A 22,013-nucleotide genomic window follows, 5' to 3' on the forward strand; every position below is an offset into this window, starting at 1 on the left:
ACTAAAAAATCAGAGATTGTTATGATAGAGTATGAAGCTACAAGAATGCAACATTGACATTAAAGTAAAGAAAAGATAATATGATTGTAGATACACTCGAACGAGTATAGGAGTACTGTATAGTTTTATTATTGTACATTTTGTCCAAGTAAGCTAAGCTAAATCATTCATCTGACATTTTCCAATATAATTCTAATTAATATAGTATCATATGCTATATATATATATATATATATATATATATATATATATATATATATATATATATATATATATATATATATATATATATAATTTGTGCTTAACGTTTATCCATAATTGTATTAATTGTTTTGCCGCCTCAGTGCAAGGTAGGCTATGTGTGGCGGCGAGTATAAGTGGTGGAGATAGAACCCAAGAAAAACTCCTGTAAGAATCGCTGACCAATGATAAGTTACTGGTAGTTTTCTCACATATATTCATTGGCCAAGCCAGAGACTCGAACCCACGCGAACAGAGGTGAGACGACATCGATGGGTAAAGTCAAGCATTTTAGACCACTCAGCCACCCGAGGTCACCGGTCCATGATTGTAGATTGTACTTTAAGATAATGGTCCTTGGTAAACAACATTTGTACAAATATAAACTTTGTCCACGATTGGGAGTTGTGAATACGATACTAAGATAGCTTTTGGTGTCCAGAACGTTCTGGAAACAGACTTCCCGACAACTTTAGTGGAATTTTCAATTGGAATGACTCAGATCTGGGTCAAATGAAAATGTTTATCAATAGGGATTTCATAAACAAAGAATTCATTCCCATCTGAGATCAGTCTCTTAAATCTATTTCCTGTCATTTTTACAGTTGTGTTGAGATATAATTCAAAAGCAAATATTTATTCAAATCACAGATTGGAATTACTAAGTGCTCATTGACGTTAAACTAACACATTAATTTCCAGTTATTGTGAACTCATTCAAAGGCATTATTTCATCATTGTGATACATTAGGATGTTCAAGACTAATGGAATCATTATATTAGTGGACTTGGAATAAGACATTTAAGATTTTTTGTGATTTAATTAATAATAATAAAAGTGTTTCTTAAATTTCACTTTGTACCTTAGAAAAATAAACTGTTTCTTGAGTTTGCTTCATTTATTGGTTTCACTTCTTTCTGTTAGTTAATTGAGGACCTATAGTTGTACATTAACTAACTACAAAGTTTGCCAAAATGGCAGCTTGTCTATGCTTAATAACGGCAGCCTGAATAAGTCCAAAGTATACAAACTTTAGCAGTTATTAAAATAGGAAAAGGTAATCTTACCAGAGTAGGCAATACCAGATTCTAAACATGTAATGAATACATTACAAAATATATACAACGCAATTAGACTTTGCTTCTGCAGACCAGGTGATAAAAATGATCGAGCGGAGCTAGAAGCTTTTTTACAGTTAACATGTAAAGTGAGATAAAGCTGTACACTCTATAAAAAAATACACGCATTAATCAAGCACCAAACTCACGGAAAGTTCTTGTAATAATACCTAAGATTAACGACCAGAATCAATTGTTTTTATTACAAATTGGATTCATATTATATTTTATAAAACATTCTGAAGCAGAATTATTAAGCAATGATGAGAGCGATAACATAGTCTGTTGATGATATTCTGAGATATGGATTAAATACTATTTTATGAATTCTGAGTCTTTTTTTCTTATATATCTTCCAGTTTACGGGTATCAATATTTGAAGTAAAACCAGGTTTTCTATTTTCTATTTTCTTTTCTTCCCGGTTTTGTGATAATGTGTTATTGCCAACAGATAGAATGTGCTTAGGTTTATGGTAAAAACCACACACTAGAAATTTACAACAACTGACTACTGTTAAATGTGTGTCAAATTCATATATGCAGAAATTATTATCATGTTTCAGATCAAGCGAATAGTCATTAAAGAACTTAAAGTAAATGGCCCTAAAACTAAAACTGTTTGAGGAGGAACTCATCTTTTTGTTAAAAATAACTGTTCGTTATTACGACTTAATTGTCTTAAACTTGAAATAAGTGAAAACAAACAAGCTTTGTGAAATTCAACAAACTATTTTTTCTCTAGAATACGAAGTGAAAACTTAAAACGAACTTTCAGTATTGTGAAATAAAACCGAAAAAGTCCTCAATGTTCCATCTCAACTCCAACAGAATACTGTTCCAAATGAATCTCAGTTACATTTCGAATAAACTATAAATTTTAATGTGCTTATGTGCCAATCTTCAACTGAACACAACTGAAGGACTGATTCCTCTAGACAGATATTAAGAGTAGGACTGAATAATTTTTACGTAAACAACATTCATATGAAAAGCTTTGACACAATAACAGAATCAGGATCAGTGTCATTTTTCCATAAATTTGTAAATAACTTGCTTCTACATCATTCTTAATTTCTACTTAAAACAAACTAGGCCTTGAACTCAGCATCTGTAAATACCCTGTTTATAAGTAATAAAGAAGACAAAAAAGATGTGAGTAGTCAGGTAGACATCTATCTTCATTTGCAGAACAAGGTCACCACTCAAAATAGATATACATAACACATGATGTTATGAGTTCTGATATTAAAGTCACCCATTAAAAAGCATATATTTTTCGAACAATACATGATAGAAATTCAGGATGCATGCATATAAATTTCACCTTTATTTAAAAACAAGTCTTCAGACTAATGAAGGAACATAGACGACTCAAAAAGAAAACGTCATCGTCAGTTTTGGAGCCATTTTATGGACTTCAAACAACATTTATGCTCTGCGACATATGGAATAATGTTGGACAAAGGAGAGATGTAATTATTTGCACCATAGCGCAGTTAGTCGTCAAATATGATGTAAGCCTATGGTCTTCCGGCCAACCTTAGCAGGTAACGACCCACATGATTATATCCATAGCGTCAAGGCGATAATCGATTTGAACGATACTCGATTATATCAAGACCGAAAGGAGAAAAATATGTCACCAAGTGTCCTGACACACTTTGCAAAAACAAAATAATGATTAATGCATTTTTATCAATAAATATTTAGAATTCACACTTAAAAGGAACAGGGATGGACTAAGTCATCAGTATACTGGCAATGTTCTCAGGGAAACCTGTAGCAGGCCTGAAACACAAGTAAGTATCAGCGATTGAGGGGGAGGGGGCTGCTAGTCCAACTCTGAATATATAGATCAAGACAGAAAGAAAGAAAATGTGTTGTAGTTTCTTTCGCTTTATTATCGTTGTATTTTAAGACATACGGAACAGTCTGCAGTTTTCTGTCAACTATCGTGATTACATCTTCAATCATAATATCTGTCATCGTCTTCGTATATTTTACACCCATGTTACTGGATTATTTTCAAATGTGATGACAGTCATCAGATTTACCCAACGTTGAACTGCAGAATCAGAAAGAAATACGTCACAAATAAGCCCGCCAGCTGAAAAATACATTAGTGGATAAAAAAATAATAGTACAAGAAATATGCTGAAATCATTAAAAAATACGAGTTTTAATTATGTTTGTATAGATATGCGTTTAATCCAGACATTTTAAAACTGATTTACGTGTAATGTATTCTACAATTATTCTCGTGAGCATTTTTCCAGATATTTATAGGCTACACGTTAGCAGAACGAAAGACTACGTCGAGTTGTCAGCATCAGAAAATGTGGATAATCACGAGACGCAAAGCGTCGACTTATGATCCGGATTTTGTGATGCTGGCAACAAGACGTGATCTAGCAATCAAGATCGAATTACTATGATAATTATATATTTGTTATATATTTATCAATTTTCAGATAATTTAATTAAACATTACAATTAAGTGTAAAGAAAAAGAAATTACTTGATATTCGCATGAATATTGCAATTTATGAATAAAGAGCGCGAACAATAGTCATTAATTTTTCCCACGATCGCTGTTAGTAACACGAATTGTTAGATGCATAGGAGTAGAATCCCGATATATGTGATTTACAATTACTGTGCAGTTCTTAAAGTTTGCGTCTGATGATTTCAGCACTTTAATTTCACTGACAGTTTCTCTCCAAGGTCAGGTTATAAGCGGTCTGAGAATCTCCAGTTAGGATTTGGAGTTGGAAAGACGGTATTATTTTGAGTTATTTACAAATGGATTGGACAAATTGTTGGAACATCTATCAAAGGTCTTTCAAATTCTTGGTTTCTTGAGTAAACAATTGACAGGTGTATAATAAGATAAGATAAATAACAAAGTTCTAGTTTTATTAAGCTCGACTGGTCCTGTAACAGGTGAGGCCATGTGATGGTCTGTTGTCCGTCGGCCCGTTAGCACAAGTTCTGTTATCTCTACATGAACTATTTGGATGATTGCTATGAAACTTACACACACGTTCACACGAAGAGAGGGCCGGTCCAAATTAAAATGGTGACGGTGTATATTTTGTGCTAAGTCAAATTATTGCCGATCTTCCTTCTACTATATATAGCTGCCACAGCGGCTAACTTAAAAGGGTATTGATGATGAATACGATAGATGGTTTCAATAGTTAACAGCTACGAAAGATAAAATAACCTTGCCTAGAATAATGGAGATTCTTTAAGACAGTAATGTGTCAGCGGAAATGAATGAGTCAGTTCCTTCGAGGGATTTTCGCTTTTTATTTAGCCATTATGATTAAAGATCGTGCAATTTGTTTCAGTTACATAACTAAACACACTATGTTCCTGACGAATTAGCAGCACTTACTGTAGAAAAGTTAAAATAATATGCAACAATAACTGGATGGCATCCATTTAAACTTGAAGGCAGAAGGTTACGAAAAGGTCAACTCTCAGAAAAATAAATCCTTTATGTGATTGCAAAGTGCATAATCGGACATTCCAGGAGTCGAATTCCAGTGATTTGACAGTATTAAATGTACACAATGCATCGTTTTGCGTTCACAAAATGGCCCAATAAATGTATTGGGCAATCAGTATTACAAGATGCACATGTGGTAAATGCATACACATCATAGCGCATAAATGTATGGGCAAAAAACTGTTGTCCTGTTGCAAGAACTATTTTTACGACCACTGATCAATTAATCCCTCATACAAATTTGACAACCACTCAGACAGGTTTATCCCAAAAGAAATGTGACGCTCGCTAAACCAGAAGTTACCTTCATATAATTTTGGGTGATAATGACCAAGGTTTTTCTCATAATATGTTCATGCTCTCTGAGAGAGGAACTAGGAACTTTGGCGGACGCTGAGCCAAGATTGTGTTGTTATAAAACTATTTTTGAGTTTGGAAAGCCATAGTTTTTCCTATAAAATTCTGACTACTGAACAGCAACGAAGGTTTTCTGTAAAACAAACAGTGACTCGTTTGTTTTCAGTAAAAGTTAAAGACAGCAAGTCTATGGTGAAAGTCAGAGATTAGTTCCTGACGGTCAAAGTTATGGGGTAAATGTCAAAAGTCAAGTGAAGCAAAACGAATGTTTTATATACTACTGAAAATATTTCGGGTAAAGGCAGTAAACTTACCGTAAGCATGAGCTCCTTTGTGATTGTAATGAGGGTAAGGACGGTAAATCCAATGCTTGGTCCATTCAGCTTCACCAAAAACAAATTCAGCTGAAAAGACAAGAGTATATATGTTTAAATTGTTTTCCGATGACTTGTTCGAATCCATATTGTTGACACTTGTCAACATCAGGCAATTGTGATACAGAACACCCTGGATGGGTATTTATATTCACTGAGAGAGAATTGTAACAGGTATTCTTAGACTTTGCAAATTTCCTATCCTATATTAAATTGACTGGAAGTGCAAATATGCTTTCTATAAAATGCACACTCATTCAGAAAAATCGATTAAGTTCAACGATACCTACTGAGACAGTAATTACGGGAATTATTTGACACAAATAACATCATTATTTGAAACGTCCATGATATTTCAGAAGCTTGTAAAGTCGTTGTTGTGAAATGTTTTGCCATGAGAAACAGGCGTAGCTTTGGTTGGACGTAAAAATGATTTTTTTTTCTAAAACTGAAGTCAGGGAACGTTCTCATATGATTGATTTATTTATGAAGTTTCACCAATGAAACCTGGAAAAACAAGGCTCATCAAGAACTTAGCCAGTCTAAGTGTCATTGAAAAATCATCTGAAACTGGGAGCACATTATTTAATTCCATGTTGCTTTGGAAACCAAGATCTATAATAATTCACACAGCTCTTATAGTTCATCCTTTCAAGAGTTCCAATCTGGAAAACATTTTCAGCTGTTATGTATATTTGATTTCATTTATATTTGATTTAATTTAATTGTTTGTTTGTTAGTTTTATTTTTTTATTCCATTACATGCTATTGTAATGTAATTTTATTTACTGGATTTGATATTTTTCAGAAATTCAGTTTAGCTGTTCGACAACCTAATATTAGAACTTTGTATGTAAAAGCTGACCTAGTTCCTGATCTTATTTCATGATTGGAAGTAAACAACTTTTTATAATTTTTTTATGCTTTCTTTGTGTGGGATTATTATAGTGAAATCGAGGCTGTACTAGGAGTACGTGACTTTCGACATGTAAATAGCCTCTACTTTGCTAATTTCGAAAATTCTGGTTTTACCGGAATTGCGCAGTAGCCAGATTTAGTAGTGATGTTTTGAGAAAATATTTCATTTGGGCTTTTAAACCACTTAGACATCAATGTGTTTATTCTGTTGTGACCAGTTGGAGTTAAGTTTTAAAATTTTCTTCGAATTATTTGGATTCTAAAAGATTATTTTTCTCTGGAAATACTTGTGCTCGGAAATATTTCTTGGACAAAGACATGTATTGAAATTTTATTCGGAATTCAAACACCGAATATTATTGTCTGTGGTTCAACAAGGAACTGTTGATTCGCCAGTACTATACTAACTACAAAATACGTCATCGCTTTCCATTTTGGATATTCGTCGGGACTCGAACTCAAATTCATTAGAACTTTTTATTGCTTGGACTTCTAATTTTGAATTCTTGGATTAATCTTGGATTATTTTTGGATTTGATTCGTAAAACCGTAAGTTTTTGTCCTCATTTTTACTTTGTTTTTCTAGGGAAATAAATTATTATTTAAAGTTTACAAAGCTTGTTGTCTTCACTTTTTTCTTGTTACTGTTTATGACAGCCTAAACACGTAACACAGTACTTACAGACTGAATAATTTCCGTTCTGTATGACAATATTCAAGCACACCAACAACAAAAAATATTCCAAAATGCATCTAAATTACAAACAACTATAAACAAATAGTACAACACTATATTTCTCGTCTTTATTCGCTTCTAAATACAACTTTCAGGTAAAATTCAAATCAAAATTTTTCGGCCGAACACGATATTAACAACAGTTATTATATTTTCATGCCAGAATGCAAATAATTTACCATTGATTGAATATGTGGATTGTTCATAGACTGTGGCATAGAGCTCCTTCTCTCTCTCTCTCTCTCTCTCTCTCTCTCTCTCTCTCTCTCTCTCTCTCTCTCTCTCTCTGTATGTGTGTGTGTCTGTGTCTGTGTGTGTGGTTGTCTTTTTTGAGAGAGAATGCGAGAGAGAGAGAGATCACGTAAAGATTACATCTTGACCACGTTAACATACCCATAATAACGACATTTAATATGTACTAACAGGTACTGACATTCAATACTTACCTGTGCGTGCTTTTCAAGTGTAATGTCATTTGTTTCTGCTTCGAGAAGAGGTTGCTGCAGAGAATGAGCCTGCAAAAAAATTATATTTATATATATATATATATATATATATATATATATATATATATATATATATATATATATATATATATATATATATATATATATATATATATATATATATGTTTTGATATGTGGCTGTAGATATGGTCTGAGTAAATCGAACGTTTTCGCATACCGCAAATTTAATTCTAACCCGTATACTAGAATTATCATTTGTACCTTTCGTAATGAAAACAACCTCTGAATCACACAAAGAGAAATAAAAAAAGGATTCCAGTTCCGTACTACATTTATTCTTAAATGCCAGACGTTATTAAATTCTCGTCGATATCAGTGAGATTGTAACCTCTTATAATCAGAATAAATATTGAACATTAAAAGCAATAATGCAGGAGCTAAAAGGAGGAGGGGGAACGTTGTACATGGAAATAGCAAACCATTCACACTGTAAAAAAAAAAGTATTTATGGTTAAGAGAATTACATTTTGAAAATTTCATTACTTAAACCAATTTAATTGTACAAGTTAATAAATAAAATAGTTCAATCAGAATCCATTATCGTAATTGTATTACGTTATCTTCATTACCAGCCGTCTGTAATTAACTCTTTTTATATGATATAACGTGATCCAATAAGGCATATTGGTGCTATAAAAATGTTTAAAAATACTTATTTTCGGTACTAGAATAGAGGAACAATTATCATAACATTGAAAACCTTTTGAAGTGTATTCACTGTTTTAATTCATACATGAGTTATACACGAATACTATTTGGATTTCTTGGAATTTGCTGAACTGTGGCAAACAGCGATACTCACCGTTTCGTGCAGACTGGCAGCGAAGAAGGACGTCACTGCTACATAGCCCAGTCCGGTGACAAGCCAAAATGTGAAGACAGCCTTTGAAAAGATACCCTCTCCAAAATTTATGAGTGAGTAGAGAACAAAACATGTTAGGGGTACGTTAACAGCGTACCAGTTTGCATTCAGAATATGTATATCTTTGTCTAAAATCTCGATACAGCGACATAAATTTAAATGGGCTTTCCTGAAGTCTCGAAGTCTGTCTGTTAGTCTGTCTTTGCTCAGACTTATTTCTCTTTCCATAGCGTCGCATAGAGCTAAGAAACCGTATTTGATTGCCAGGCAGGATATGACGACTAAAGGAGCAGGTAAAATCCAAGCACAAGTGTAATAGCAGTGAAAAACAAAGCCCACCGTTTTTAAGGGCATGCTGGCAGGGAAGGGCGATGTAAATAGCAGCCCAAACACATCCGACACTTCTCCGAGAGGGGCGAATACTAAAATACCAGTGACCACTATGTTAAAGGCAATAACAATCCAGGATATTGTATACGTAATCAAAAATGCTCTTCGCAACTTTTTATTGTTGTACTGGATTTTCAGCTCCCTAAAGTCTGTCGTCACTTTCTCCTGCCAATGTTTGTAGAAGACATGTAAATGTCCGAACCGATTGGTGCTGGATTTTAAACAAATGACTCCGTTGACAGCACACAAAAACTCCCATGAGAATGATAACATCTGAAATAAAAATATTTCCGTGGATACACCTCCTATAATCACGGAAACCAGAAGCCGAAAAAGTCCAAAGCACAAGACAAGTACAACGATTATGTTGTAGATGATTGTCGAAGAGAGGGGTGCGCATGTTCCAGCTCTATGAGATGCATCTGCGTCAGCAGGATCGTGAATTTCTGTCTTTTTCCTCCAATAATATATGCCAAACAAGGTCATACTCCATGTTATGGGTTTCATAATATCGCTCATTGAGGGTGGGTCCCGGATTTCATCGCTTACTTCCATGGTAAATCCGTCACTAGGTTGTTGTGGCTCTACCTTCAGGACTCTGGTATTAGCAACTCCTCTAATTCCGTGGTACATTTCTTACTCTTTTGATTTCATCTACCTGTATTTGAAAGACAGGATAAGAAGCATATGAAATATATCGCCAGATCACAGATAGTTATGTTCATCTGTCTTGATCACGACCACATCTTCAATTATTTTTTGTCAAGATAGTTCTACTCATGAAAATATATCGATTGACGCAGTGGCGGCGTGTGGAGTTTGACGATTGCCACCGGGCGCCAGGCAAAAAGGGTTGCAGTCGCGAGCTTTATAATTTTCGCATCTGAAATTTTAACTGTATCTCAACTTCACCTTATTGTATTAAGGATAAGTCTTCATATATATATATATATATATATATATATATATATATATATATATATATATATAGAGAGAGAGAGAGAGAGAGAGAGAGAGAGAGAGAGAGAGAGAAGTAAAAAAAAAAGTTCTCTGTAGCAAAATAGGGCGCAAGTAAGAACCATTTCCCCTCAAACCCTCTCGCCGCCGATGGTTTCCATACAATAACAGCTGACTGTGACGCGACTAAAAATCATAACACATTCTGTGACCATCTTTGTCTATCTTGAGATCTGAATGCTGTAGAAATCTCAGAGAAAGCAGATAAATCTCATTTAAATTAATCTTGGAAAATATCCAAGCAACATTAATCCAGGAAGATGCCTGTCAGAACGTAATTTGCCGTGCAAAATGTTGCCACCATCGCCTGGAATCCCCATTTCAAGAAATAGATCAAACGACTGAACATTCCTGCTCCAAGCAACTTTTCGCTATGAAAATCGAACACTTAATGTACGAATACGATGATGGAAGGGTGTAATTGCAATATATCTTCTGGACTGTCACAAATTGAATTTTTGTAACCCATATTAGAGCACAAAGTCCCTTACAATAAAATGACATAATAACGTAAGCGAAGTAAAGATAATACATCTCATTGCATATTGTTGAATACTATTGTACACAAAAATGTCTTGCATTTTGCATAAGCTATAAAAAGATCGATTCTGAGACAGATTGTGGATTTCAATAACCTTATCATTTCCAGGCTTTATCCTTTGTTTGGAACGTCAGGAAGGAAGAAAATTGTAGAATTTGCAAGATGCTTCACACTTCGAACAATCTCATCGTATATGCTCGAAAAACAAGCATGGAAGCTACTAAATTCCAAGCATTGCTTTATTCTTTTAATTAAGACCTTTTAATGCAATTTTTCTAAATCGATAAGATGTTGTGATACATAAAATGTATCCTACTAACAATTTACAAGTCTAGTCATTATAAGATATCACAGGGTACTGTCATATTTGCCGATATCAAATAGCTTTACCAAGTTACCAAGTGCTAATTTTCTGCACAAATATTTTAAACGTGTTATAGTGTATGTAATGGTGATAAATTAGACAAATGAAATATTTGTCAAATGTCCAAGACCTACGTCACGATACATGACAATATACCCTCTAAGATGATACGATATTGATGGAAGTGAGGCAGTTGGACCATTACAAAGCCGTAACTTAAGTCGGGGAATGTAAAAGTTGTCTGTCTTCCTGTAAGAAGCAAAACATTATGTGGTATAATTTTAACCACTATTATCCTTTTTGCTGACAAAGCTTCTGTATTTATTTTTACTACACCAAGTGTCCGGCAATCGAGCATGCTTTCATGTATATCACGGCGAGAAAATTAAACAGTATTGCTTAATAGTTCATCCCTTTCGTTTTCAGTCAATTAATAGGTGATAACAACAGTTCTTGTTTGGTTGGATTTTTACAACGTGTATATTTTGCCTGCGGACTGATGCAAGATGCATCAAGAAACGTCTAAATTTGTCTGGAACATGGTAGCTCTCCATCCTCCTGGAAATGGTTTAAGCTGTGTTTTAGTGTGCCTTACCAAAACCAAAGACTTGTTTTAACAAAACTCATTTTAATCGTGCTAATGTTATTGACATATATAACCAATGCAAAAATAGTCAATCAACTTAATAATCATGACTCTATTTCTGTCATTGCAAGGCAATGCATGTCTCGTTTACCGTTCGATATTCGTAGCAATACTTTGTACGAAGTTCTGATCAGCAACCATGAGAAGCTGATTTAAGGCGAGTCATCTCCGCGACAGTGAAAACAATGCAACAGCAGCATGCTCCGATTATTTGCATTGGAAAGGGCTCGATAGTATTTTATTTACTTCAGATTTTAAACAAAAAACAATATCATACTCATTTACATCATCAACCCATCGACTAAAGCGATACAATGAATTTGAATAGGAGTCAGTGAATTGCATATTTTGATCATGTCCTTCATTAAAAAATGTGGCTTTTAATGTACTTGTAAAAGCACACCTTGACTTGATCAAGAATCATCCATATGTGTTATATATAACAGGGTCACTTTATCAATTTGCAATACTTCGTCAACCCTGATGGGCATCGGTGTCTCTACATCATGTTCACATGTAGATACAATAACACAACTCAACAAAAATATTTTATAACTGAATACATCTCAATAACTATGTTATGTGAATATGAACAATTTCTCAGGAGACTTATTGATTTTTCGGTGTTAACGGTAAATCATCAAATGAGAAACTATTTAGTGTCAAGGGAGACGCAGCGGCAGCCAATCAGGGCTGGTCTTGGCAGCATTCGAAAAATCCGCAATGCTTTAATTGTGCATCACGCGTTCTAACTACTCAACGAGACTCTCTATTTCCATGAGATGTGGAAATCGAAAGAATATGCAATTGTTGTTCTGGGGTTTAACGCCATTTTTCAGCACACGATAGGCTATGCATGGCGGCCAGTATTAATGGTGGAGGAAGAACCCGGGAAAACCCCGGGAAGAACCACCGACCCACGAGAAGCTACTGGCAAGCTTTCAGACATACCCACATTGGCCGAATCCTAGACTCGAACCCACGCAGACAGAGGTGAGATGGCAGTGATCCGTAACGGAGAGCGATTTAGACCACTCGGCCATTCCGGGCCCCGAAAGAATAAGCAGTGAATAAGCATAAGAGTCAAAAGTGTTATTTTACCAACATTTTACAAAACAGTAGGTTCATTTTCAAGTCGAATAGATGATTTTGTTTGCTTTCAACAAACTTTTGGACCAATTTGTATAAGATGCATTGAATCCACGATGAAAAAATATCAGACAACTAACTGTGTAATTTATTCGACATATCTTGTTTCCATTATACAAAGAACAATTACTACAGGTATACCACCTATACATCCTAGACCGCTAATTTATTTTGGATTGACTTCATTAAGTTTCTTAACATGGACCTATAGCAGTGCCTGTATGAATAATTTCTGTTGCAAGATGAATAGGCACGGGTAATTGTTTCTAATCACGACAAAATGTTATAAAATGTATGTTTATGCAGCTTATAAAATATACTATCTGATATCTGGATAATGATATCAAGCTGGTAGATGTTTATAATATCAATTTGCTTAAGTATCAAGTATTATTGTGTATGTGATCGAAGATCATACCATATCATATGATATCATATCATACCATATCATATCGGGTTCATCAAGTTTACAATATACCATTTACGATGTTTCTAATATCAGATAATAATTTATTTATCAAGTGTATGTTCCGGCAGATATTGCCATTAATTATTATTTCAAGTAATTAATCTGTCTTTAAAACGTTTGCTTGCAATTTATTTTATCCATGATTCTCTGAAAATGGTTGAGAAAATAATACCAGTAGAAGCGCCGAAATGAAAGGAATGTTTTCGTTCATTCAGTAACGAAGCAAGAAATTTTTTTTAAAAAAGACCTGACAAATTTGATTTTTGGAAGTCGTAACGAAGAAAGAAAACTTTTATTATTAACTTAAAAGCCATACGACTCAAAGGTCACACTGTACTGAAGTCAGAGATACAAGTTTCAAAAAATTGCTGTGCAGTTAACTTATAATATGCAATTACCAACAACCATTTCCATCCAAGCTCGCTTTAGATCAGTATTGAAGGCTGATGAGTGTCATATGATCTAGTCTGGTTCAATGCTTCGTATGCTCATTGCGTTGAACTAGGCGATACGGTGTCTTCGTATGGCGGTGTGCAGCACAGGGAGCATACACGAAACAAAGAACCCGACTACATATGGTCATGATCTCTCTGATTGCAATTTTGAAGCGTTCATTATACTTCGACCTGAAATATATTGAGATACTGTAGAAATAATACAGTATTAATTATAAAAATAGGTGCGAGTCTATGTTTTATCTATTTTTATCATTAAAGTTGTAAAAAGCATTTTATGACGGGAAATATCTGATAATCAATTTTTGTCAGGCTATGAATGCATTGTCACTCCCATTGGTCATTTTTAGAACAGTGTTGTGGAATGCAATGTCTTCATTACTGTTATTCCGCTATGTATTTATGTCACTGTATATGAATTCCTTCATAGCGGAACGTCAAAAATGCCTCAGTTGAGTGAAATTGTATGCTTTGGTACATTTAACGGAATGAGACATGTACGCCTGATGTGATCAGTGAATGAGACATGTACGCCTGATGTGATCAGTGAATGAGACATGTACGCCTGATGTGATCAGTGAATGAGATACAATATTCTTATTTAGAATGAACAAAAAACATTAAAGTTGTTCTTATAGATAAACGATGCTGAGAAAATTTGAAATCCAAACCTTACCAGTCGTTTTCAATTTTCTACATTTTTTCATTACAATTATTCCATATAATATTTCTTGCGAATAGTTTTCACGTTTTGTACATTCGATTTAATGACTTTTTGGTATTCTACATTTCCTTTTATGATACACCAGCTATAAGTGAGACACTATTGTCATTTTTTATTTGGTAAACAAACTGAGAAGAAAATACGGGTCCAACTGTAAGCAAGTTGATCTAACGGCGCATTATGAGACGACAAAATACATTAATTGTTGCTTGGGAGTTAAACTGGACTTATAAGTGACTACAGACTAACTTTTCACTTGCTTACTATTTAGGTGTACACTACTAATCATCAATAAACGGAGTGCAGTTGAAAATCCAGTGTTTCTATTTGGCACTTGGACAACATTATCTCTTGTGTTATTCGTATCTGTCCACAATCAGCAAAGATTACAAAAGGTTGTTGTTGTTGTTGTGGGGTTTAACGCCATTTTTCAGCATACGATAGGCTATACATGGCGGCCAGTATTAATGGTGGAGGAAGAACCCGGGAAAACCACGGAAAGAACCACCGACCCACGAGAAGCTACTGGCAAGCTTTCTCACATGCCAACATTGGCCGAATCCAAGACTCGAACCCACGCAGACAGAGGTGAGATGGCAATGATCCGTAACGGAGAGCGCGTTTGACCACTCGACCCCTCTGGCTCCCCATTAGAAAAGGTAAGATAATGTATAATGTATATATATTGTGTGTTTAATTTTTATCCATGATTGCAGATTATAATGATCATTTATAAGCAACATATTGACTAGCTAAATATTTGGCCATGAGTGTAGATTCAATTTTAAGATAATGAGCTATAAATAAGTTGTTTACTTGATTTTAACCCGAGACGGTTCTAGAAAATGAACTTGTGTACAGTTTGAAGTAAATTTCCGATTCGATGGCTTAAGTATTGCGACATATGCCGGGTGGGGATGTATTGTGATATACGTCAGGCAGACATGTATTGCGACATATGTCGGGTGGGGATGTATTGTGATATACGTCAGGCAGACATGTATTGCGACATATGTTGGGTGGGGATGTATTGTGATATACGTCAGGCAGACATATTGCGACGTATGTCGGGTGGGGATGTATTGTGATATACGTCAGGTAGACATGTATTGCGACGTATGTCGGGTGGGGATGTATTGGGATATACGTCAGGCAGACATATTGCAACGTATGTCGGGTGGGGATGTATTGTGATATACGTCAGGTAGACATGTATTGCGATATACGTCAGGTAGACATATTGTGACGTATGTCGGGTGGGGATGTATTGTGATATACGTCAGGTAGACATATTGCGACGTATGTCGGGTGGGGATGTATTGTGATATACGTCAGGTAGACATGTATTCCAACATAGATTCGTAGGGATGTATATAAAGCGAAAAAAGTACATAGCTATTCGTATTCTTTGGTTTTATTTTAATTTCAGTATTTAACGTTGTGCTCAATTATGACTTTAGATGATATCTTTTTTTGCATTATTAATTGGCATTACGAAGTGTTCATTGAGTCTGGATTAAATATTAGTTTGGGATTATTGTGAATTGTGATAATACTATTTATTCATCAAAACTGTTAGCACATCGGCATATTCCAGATTATTGGTGCTTCAGAAAAATCAAGAACCTTAATTCATTCCGAGCACCACTGAAATTCATTCGGAAGACTATATTATGTACTTGAAATAGGACGTTTAAGACTATTAGGTCAATAATGAGAGTTCCTGTTAAATTTTCAGTTTCTGGCTTAGAGAATTACACTGTTTGTTGCAAACTTCTTGGTTTGGCTTTTTTATTATTTAGTTTAAGACCATAGAATCGTAAAAACAATAATTTTTTAACGATCATGAGCAGTAGAACTGTGCCATGAAGAAATACGAGGTTTCTTTTATTGGTATATGATGGTGTTTAAAGATTAGCAAACCGTGCCAGCAATGAGAAAATCTATATGCCTTCACTATATGCGTAACTAAAGTACAACATCCCATTTACTACCCAGAAAATAAACAACGCACTTTCACAGCTGAACTAACGTTGTTCATACAGCATAGCGAGAAAGTTCCGTGATATTAATTGCAACATGATGTGACCTGTCGATTTCCTTTGATTGATCGGAAATGTGCTCGGTACGTTGGAGAGAAATGATAATCCATACAGCCAGAAAATATCCTTTTGAGTAACAAAATTTATAATCATAAAATGTTCATACTTTGTTCCCGTTGAAGGCCGAATACGTGTACTGATAGATCTTCATTTCTCCATACCACTTTTATGTTGTTTTATAGTCATCACTGGAAACAGGAATAACGAATTTTGACCTTGATGGAAAAATATGCTTCAGTCTGTAAGCTGCATGTGAAATATTGTATACATGGTCCATGGTTTAAAAGTCAACGGGAATATGCCACGTGACTTTTGAATTACGGTATAAATATGGTTCAGATTCAATTCCTCAAAGTCATTGATACGGGTTTTACTGTCACTGGCTAAAATCAAGGTACAAGATAAGCACCGAACATTGACAAATCAATTTCATCAGTATCAAGAAGTCCCAAACAGTTTCTTTGCTTCTATAATGGAAATATAAGTAGTGCTGCTACTTTTGAAATAAGTCTGGGGCTCCAAATTTATCTTTTACTTTAAGCTGTAGACGAATGTGTCGATAAGAAAACCAGTACTGCTAAAGAAGATCGAGGAACTGATAGTTTCTAAGTACTGGTAACATGTTGTGGAACCTAACACTGCGAGGCAACAAACAGGCAATATAAACTTGTTAAACAGGCAGTTTAAACTTGTTAGACATTATATGTAAAAATAAACATAGATTTAGAATAATATGAGTAACATCACTCCAGTGTCTGTGTTAAACTTCGACATATATTCCCTAAAAATAAACATGTTCGTTTGAAACAGTTGCCTATTTATGAAAGAATGTCCTTTCACGGTTTAACATTATATTTGAATTGACTTGCATATTGTAGCAGAATGTCATATATACGGTGATGGTACTATGGGGATTACTTTACGTGTTCTAAATATCCAGAGACAATCCCACAATTAATTTGATTTAACTAAACAATATATGGAATTCATGTTTAATTCTAACAAAACAGTCATCGTGAAAGGTATAGGAAAAATATGTGTATTTTAAATTGCCTTACAAATTGTACTTGTAGACAACTTTCCAACCATATAGTTACACGTTCTGAACCGGGGTTTTTGATTGCCATATATACCTATAGATTATTAGATGAACTCTATGCTTAATTATGTCTTCAATATATTTATACATACATACATACGAACGCACGCATGCATATCCATGCATGCATGCATGCATACATACATACATACATACATACATACATACATACATACATACATACATACAGAGATTCATAGCATAACTTATATACACAGCATAAGAGATAAAAGTACCTACCTTTTACTAAACTGTCTATTTGCTCCGTTTTTAAAGTGTTTTAGAAAAATCCCCTATAAATGAACCGTTCTCGATGCTTCCAAGGTAATACGTGTTCTTGAATAGGCACACAGGATCTGCGTCACTGATATGGTTGAGTGACTGGTGTTAGCTCAGTAAATGGTGCAATATGTAGTGTAATTGATTGTCGTCGACTAGAATGAAGTTCTCGGTCCAGAAGTATTATTTTACCACGTTGCTAATGTATGTCCATTAAAACCTGATCTTCCAATCCGTGTACAATTATTAAATACATCAGGGAGTCGGTACTTGCGTGTTTCTTGTAAATGAGATCCCACTCTCTGTGATTAACTTGCATCAAGAAATATGGTCTCTGAATGCAGTGACATAGGAGTTGTCCTGTTACTCGACACAACCGAAATATTATTAAAATATATAGTTATGTTTAACCAGAACAAAACAAATAGTTTCACATCAGGCAAAACTGTAGGCAATTTAAATACTACGCTATGTAACTGCCTCAATAGATAAGATTAATGATGGCGAAGCGAGTATTTAGATAACACATACATGTAAAGACATGTACTGAAAGAAAGAGGGAGGGAACCTGGATAAAATGGGCCAGTTCTCATACCGATCTCTTTAGACAACACTTAGCTTTGGACTCCTTACAATAAGAATGGGACTAGTGATGAAATGCAAACTCAGATTTAAGTTTCATCTGGTTTATTAACATTCACAAACTTGTATGGCATTAAAATTTCAAGACTCAAATATCAGGTGCATCGCTTCCAAGTAATAGCTCGTTGATGTTATATCACAGTGATTGTGTGCAGCTGGACAAACGTAAGTAATTTAAGTAACAGTTTTTATTGTAGAAGTTGGTATTAACATTTATCAATGTCAAAGTTTCAAGTTCAGATGCTATATTAAATGTATTGTTTAGTGATAGGATTTTTGAAACATTGGCTAACCTTTCATTAAATTTATATAGGTTAATTTCAACAGAGCCTTGAGAAACATTCAGTGGCTGTAACAAAATAAGTAACGGCATATGTACAAAGCCTTGAGAAACACTCAACAGCTTTACAATATAACAAATAACTATAGAAAAGAGCCTTGAAAAACACTCATTTGCTCTATATTCAAACCTGCACTTATTATTTTTACCATTATTATTATCATTATTATTATTATTATTATTATTATTATTATTATTATTATTATTATTTATATTGAATTATATTATAAATCATTATTTGACCAAGATTTGCAAGAAACATTTGAACTGACCTCACAGAATCATAAAAATACTGTCTGAATACTATTTAGCTGATAAGCAGATATTAAAGTTGAAGTTCCTGCTTTAAAACATGACAATGAATGAAAAAATATCCATAAAGGTTTTAGAACACAGATGTAGATTTCAAAACTTAGTTTTAGATCTATCCAACAATTTATATAAAAGAAACATTATTTTCTTTGCTTCTATTTATGTACATAATGTGAAATAACTATAAATTCTGATTCACAGAAAATAATAGATAAAAGAGTTGCCTTTTCTTTGCGCACTTCCTTATATGGTATTCGTAGTAAAATAATAGTAAAAGATTTTCCAACGATCTTTCTAAATGCAAGGCGCTCTTAAAGTGACCCGAATAGGTCCCAGTAGAGACGCTAACAAGCCTTTTATACCTCCCGCGGAATTCTGCAGAATTCTGCGCTTGGCAGGGAAAATGCTGTCGTTCGCTGGGTAGCAACCGCAGGGAAAAATTCTGCGAGCTCGCACTTGCAGGGGCAATCACAGGCGTTCGTTACAAAGAAAATTTGGAGTATCCGACTATGATTCAAGGGATGGGGGTTCTAACCTGTTCGCCGATTTTGACGTCTGGACAAATGCCGTCTAGAAGTGTCGTTTTGCATTCGGATAGTCTTGGATTTCACCATTGACCCAAAGATAAGATCCGAACAACCTCGAGTCTATAGTTCAACAATAAGTATGTTTCAGGAGTTAACAATGCACTGTGCAATAATGTAGCCAGCAATCAGCACCAAATTTACCAAAATCAATATTAAAACGCAACACAATGTACATTAACCATATTTATTGCGGACTCGAGTTTGTTTCTGTTACATAGTTTAATACCACAGATTCATAACACACATATACACAAACACCTTCGCTTGATGCTATGTTTAAGCAATTCCATGGTATACCTAACAATTTGAAAAACATGGCACCAGAAATGTTATTGAGTCACTATTATGTTGCAATTAATTTTTTCTCGAAAAATGCACATATTTACGAGCAGCAATTTTCGTTCTTGTTCATATTGGAAAGACATTCATGAAGACAATGATACTCCAATCATTATCTTCACGTATGCATGTTACAAATAAGAAAAATGTGCATCACTTTTATGGGGTTTTAAAACTGTGGCTTTTGATTTCAACATCCATAAAAATGTTAAATACGAATACCAATCACTTTTAATTTTTCAGAGCCTACTTGCTTGTTGATTCTCTAAGATTAAACTCTGTACTGTGTCCCCGAGTAAAACAATTTACTCCAATTGCCTCTGTATATGGGAATGAAAGGTCATCCATTAAGTATTCAAAGTCTGCTTTATTTACACTGGTCAACGTGGATGATGTTGCTTTCCAATCCAGGATAAAAAGTCACAAGAAAATAGTCGCACGAAAATGACTGACAATTGTTAATTTTCTATATGCACTGTGAGACATTTATTTTGGATAACTTTAATTACTGACATAAGCTATTAACGTTTTTGGCAAGCTTTGATCAAAGGCGTGTTCTATTTGACCAACCCTGGTGTTTAATGAATATCTGTGGATCACCATAATGATGAAAACAACAACATATGGGATTCTATAATGTCTGTCCTAAGATATATTGAGTGGCGCCATGCGAAGGGGGCCTCAATCGGAAGCTTTAATCTTTTTTTTTTTTTTTTTTTTTTTTTGCAGCAGATATTTTCGTAGCGTTTCACTCTGATCGCTGTAGCAAAGCCATTTAAGAACAGTACCTCCGTGCGCCTCCAAACCTCTCGATGACACTGAAAATATTCACACCTATACCTCTCTCTCTCTCTCTCTCTCTCTCTCCATGTATTATGTAAAATCTGTGCCATTGAAGATGTTCTCTAAAGCAAGATGGTATTTGAAATGTAATGAGATCCATCCTTATTTGTCTGTATGTTTAATTATATATATATATATATATATATATATATATATATATATATATATATATATATATATATATATATATATATGTGTGTGTGTGTGTGTGTGTGTGTGTGTGTGTGTGTGTGTGCAGACAGATAGAGAGAGAGAAGAGGTATTGAAATGTAGTGAGTTGTGCATATGTGAGTGTACTTACATTTATACGTATGTATGTTTATTTATATATATATATATATAGAGAGAGAGAGAGAGAGAGAGATTAGCAACAAAAGTGGTCTAATTATTCGTCTCGTCAGCAGGGTTTTAAGATCACAAACGTAATTTCCAGGAAAACACGATTGAGCACTGGATGGCAGACACCTAATCATGCAGCAATTGAAACTACGTTCAGTATATTATTTTAGAAATGCTATGAAGGAAACGTCAGAGATAGAAGGCACAAGCCTATCTAGATTATTGCACAGAACAATAATGATGTAGTCACGTTTGTTTTATCTCATCAAAACAACTTCAATGTGAATTTTCTCCTGTTGCCTTTTTTCCTTTATTTTTTCTTCCTGTGCCTTTTTTCTCCAGACAGAGGTATGACCTTCCTATCCGTGACCTTTCCTATGACTTTCTTTCCCGTTACTTTATCCAGATGCAGGTAAGAAAGGCACACGAGAAAAGTAATGGGGAAAAAATCGTAAAACAAAAAGTGACCCTTTGCATTGTAAGATTGGTACTTTTATCCGTGACTTTTACATGTGACTTTGATCCCGAACAACTAATAGAACTTGTGGTGTAATTTTATTCAAAGTCTAAACCATTTAAATATATATGTTGTTGAAATAAAATTCAAGAACAAGAGGGTTAAACCTTCAGAGAGCGATGGTCGTGACGGTGCTTTTTTTTGGCAAACATTTTCAACCAGAAAATGGACATATTCTCGTTCAAATGAAATAACTGCTTAACATGTGTTAA

At 34.5% G+C, this 22,013-nt stretch overlaps 1 protein-coding gene across 1 annotated transcript; it reads right to left on the reverse strand.

Moving 5' to 3' along the window:
* Positions 1 to 3,239: 3,239 nt before the first annotated feature.
* LOC149800627 (uncharacterized) lies at positions 3,240 to 18,175 on the reverse strand. Its single transcript, XM_089954621.1, has 5 exons — positions 17,840 to 18,175; positions 8,588 to 9,691; positions 7,705 to 7,773; positions 5,545 to 5,634; positions 3,240 to 3,466 (listed from the first exon to the last, which is right to left on the reverse strand). The coding sequence occupies exons 2-5, from the start codon at positions 9,668 to 9,670 to the stop codon at positions 3,410 to 3,412; spliced, it is 1,299 nt and encodes a 432-aa protein (XP_089810747.1). The 5' UTR covers positions 9,671 to 9,691; positions 17,840 to 18,175; the 3' UTR covers positions 3,240 to 3,409.
* Between the last annotated feature and the right edge of the window lie 3,838 nt (positions 18,176 to 22,013).

Source organism: Sinohyriopsis cumingii, chromosome 4 (genome assembly GCF_028554795.1).
Source record: "Sinohyriopsis cumingii isolate HCF-2022 chromosome 4, ASM2855479v2, whole genome shotgun sequence".
Taxonomy (NCBI): domain Eukaryota; kingdom Metazoa; phylum Mollusca; class Bivalvia; order Unionida; family Unionidae; genus Sinohyriopsis; species Sinohyriopsis cumingii.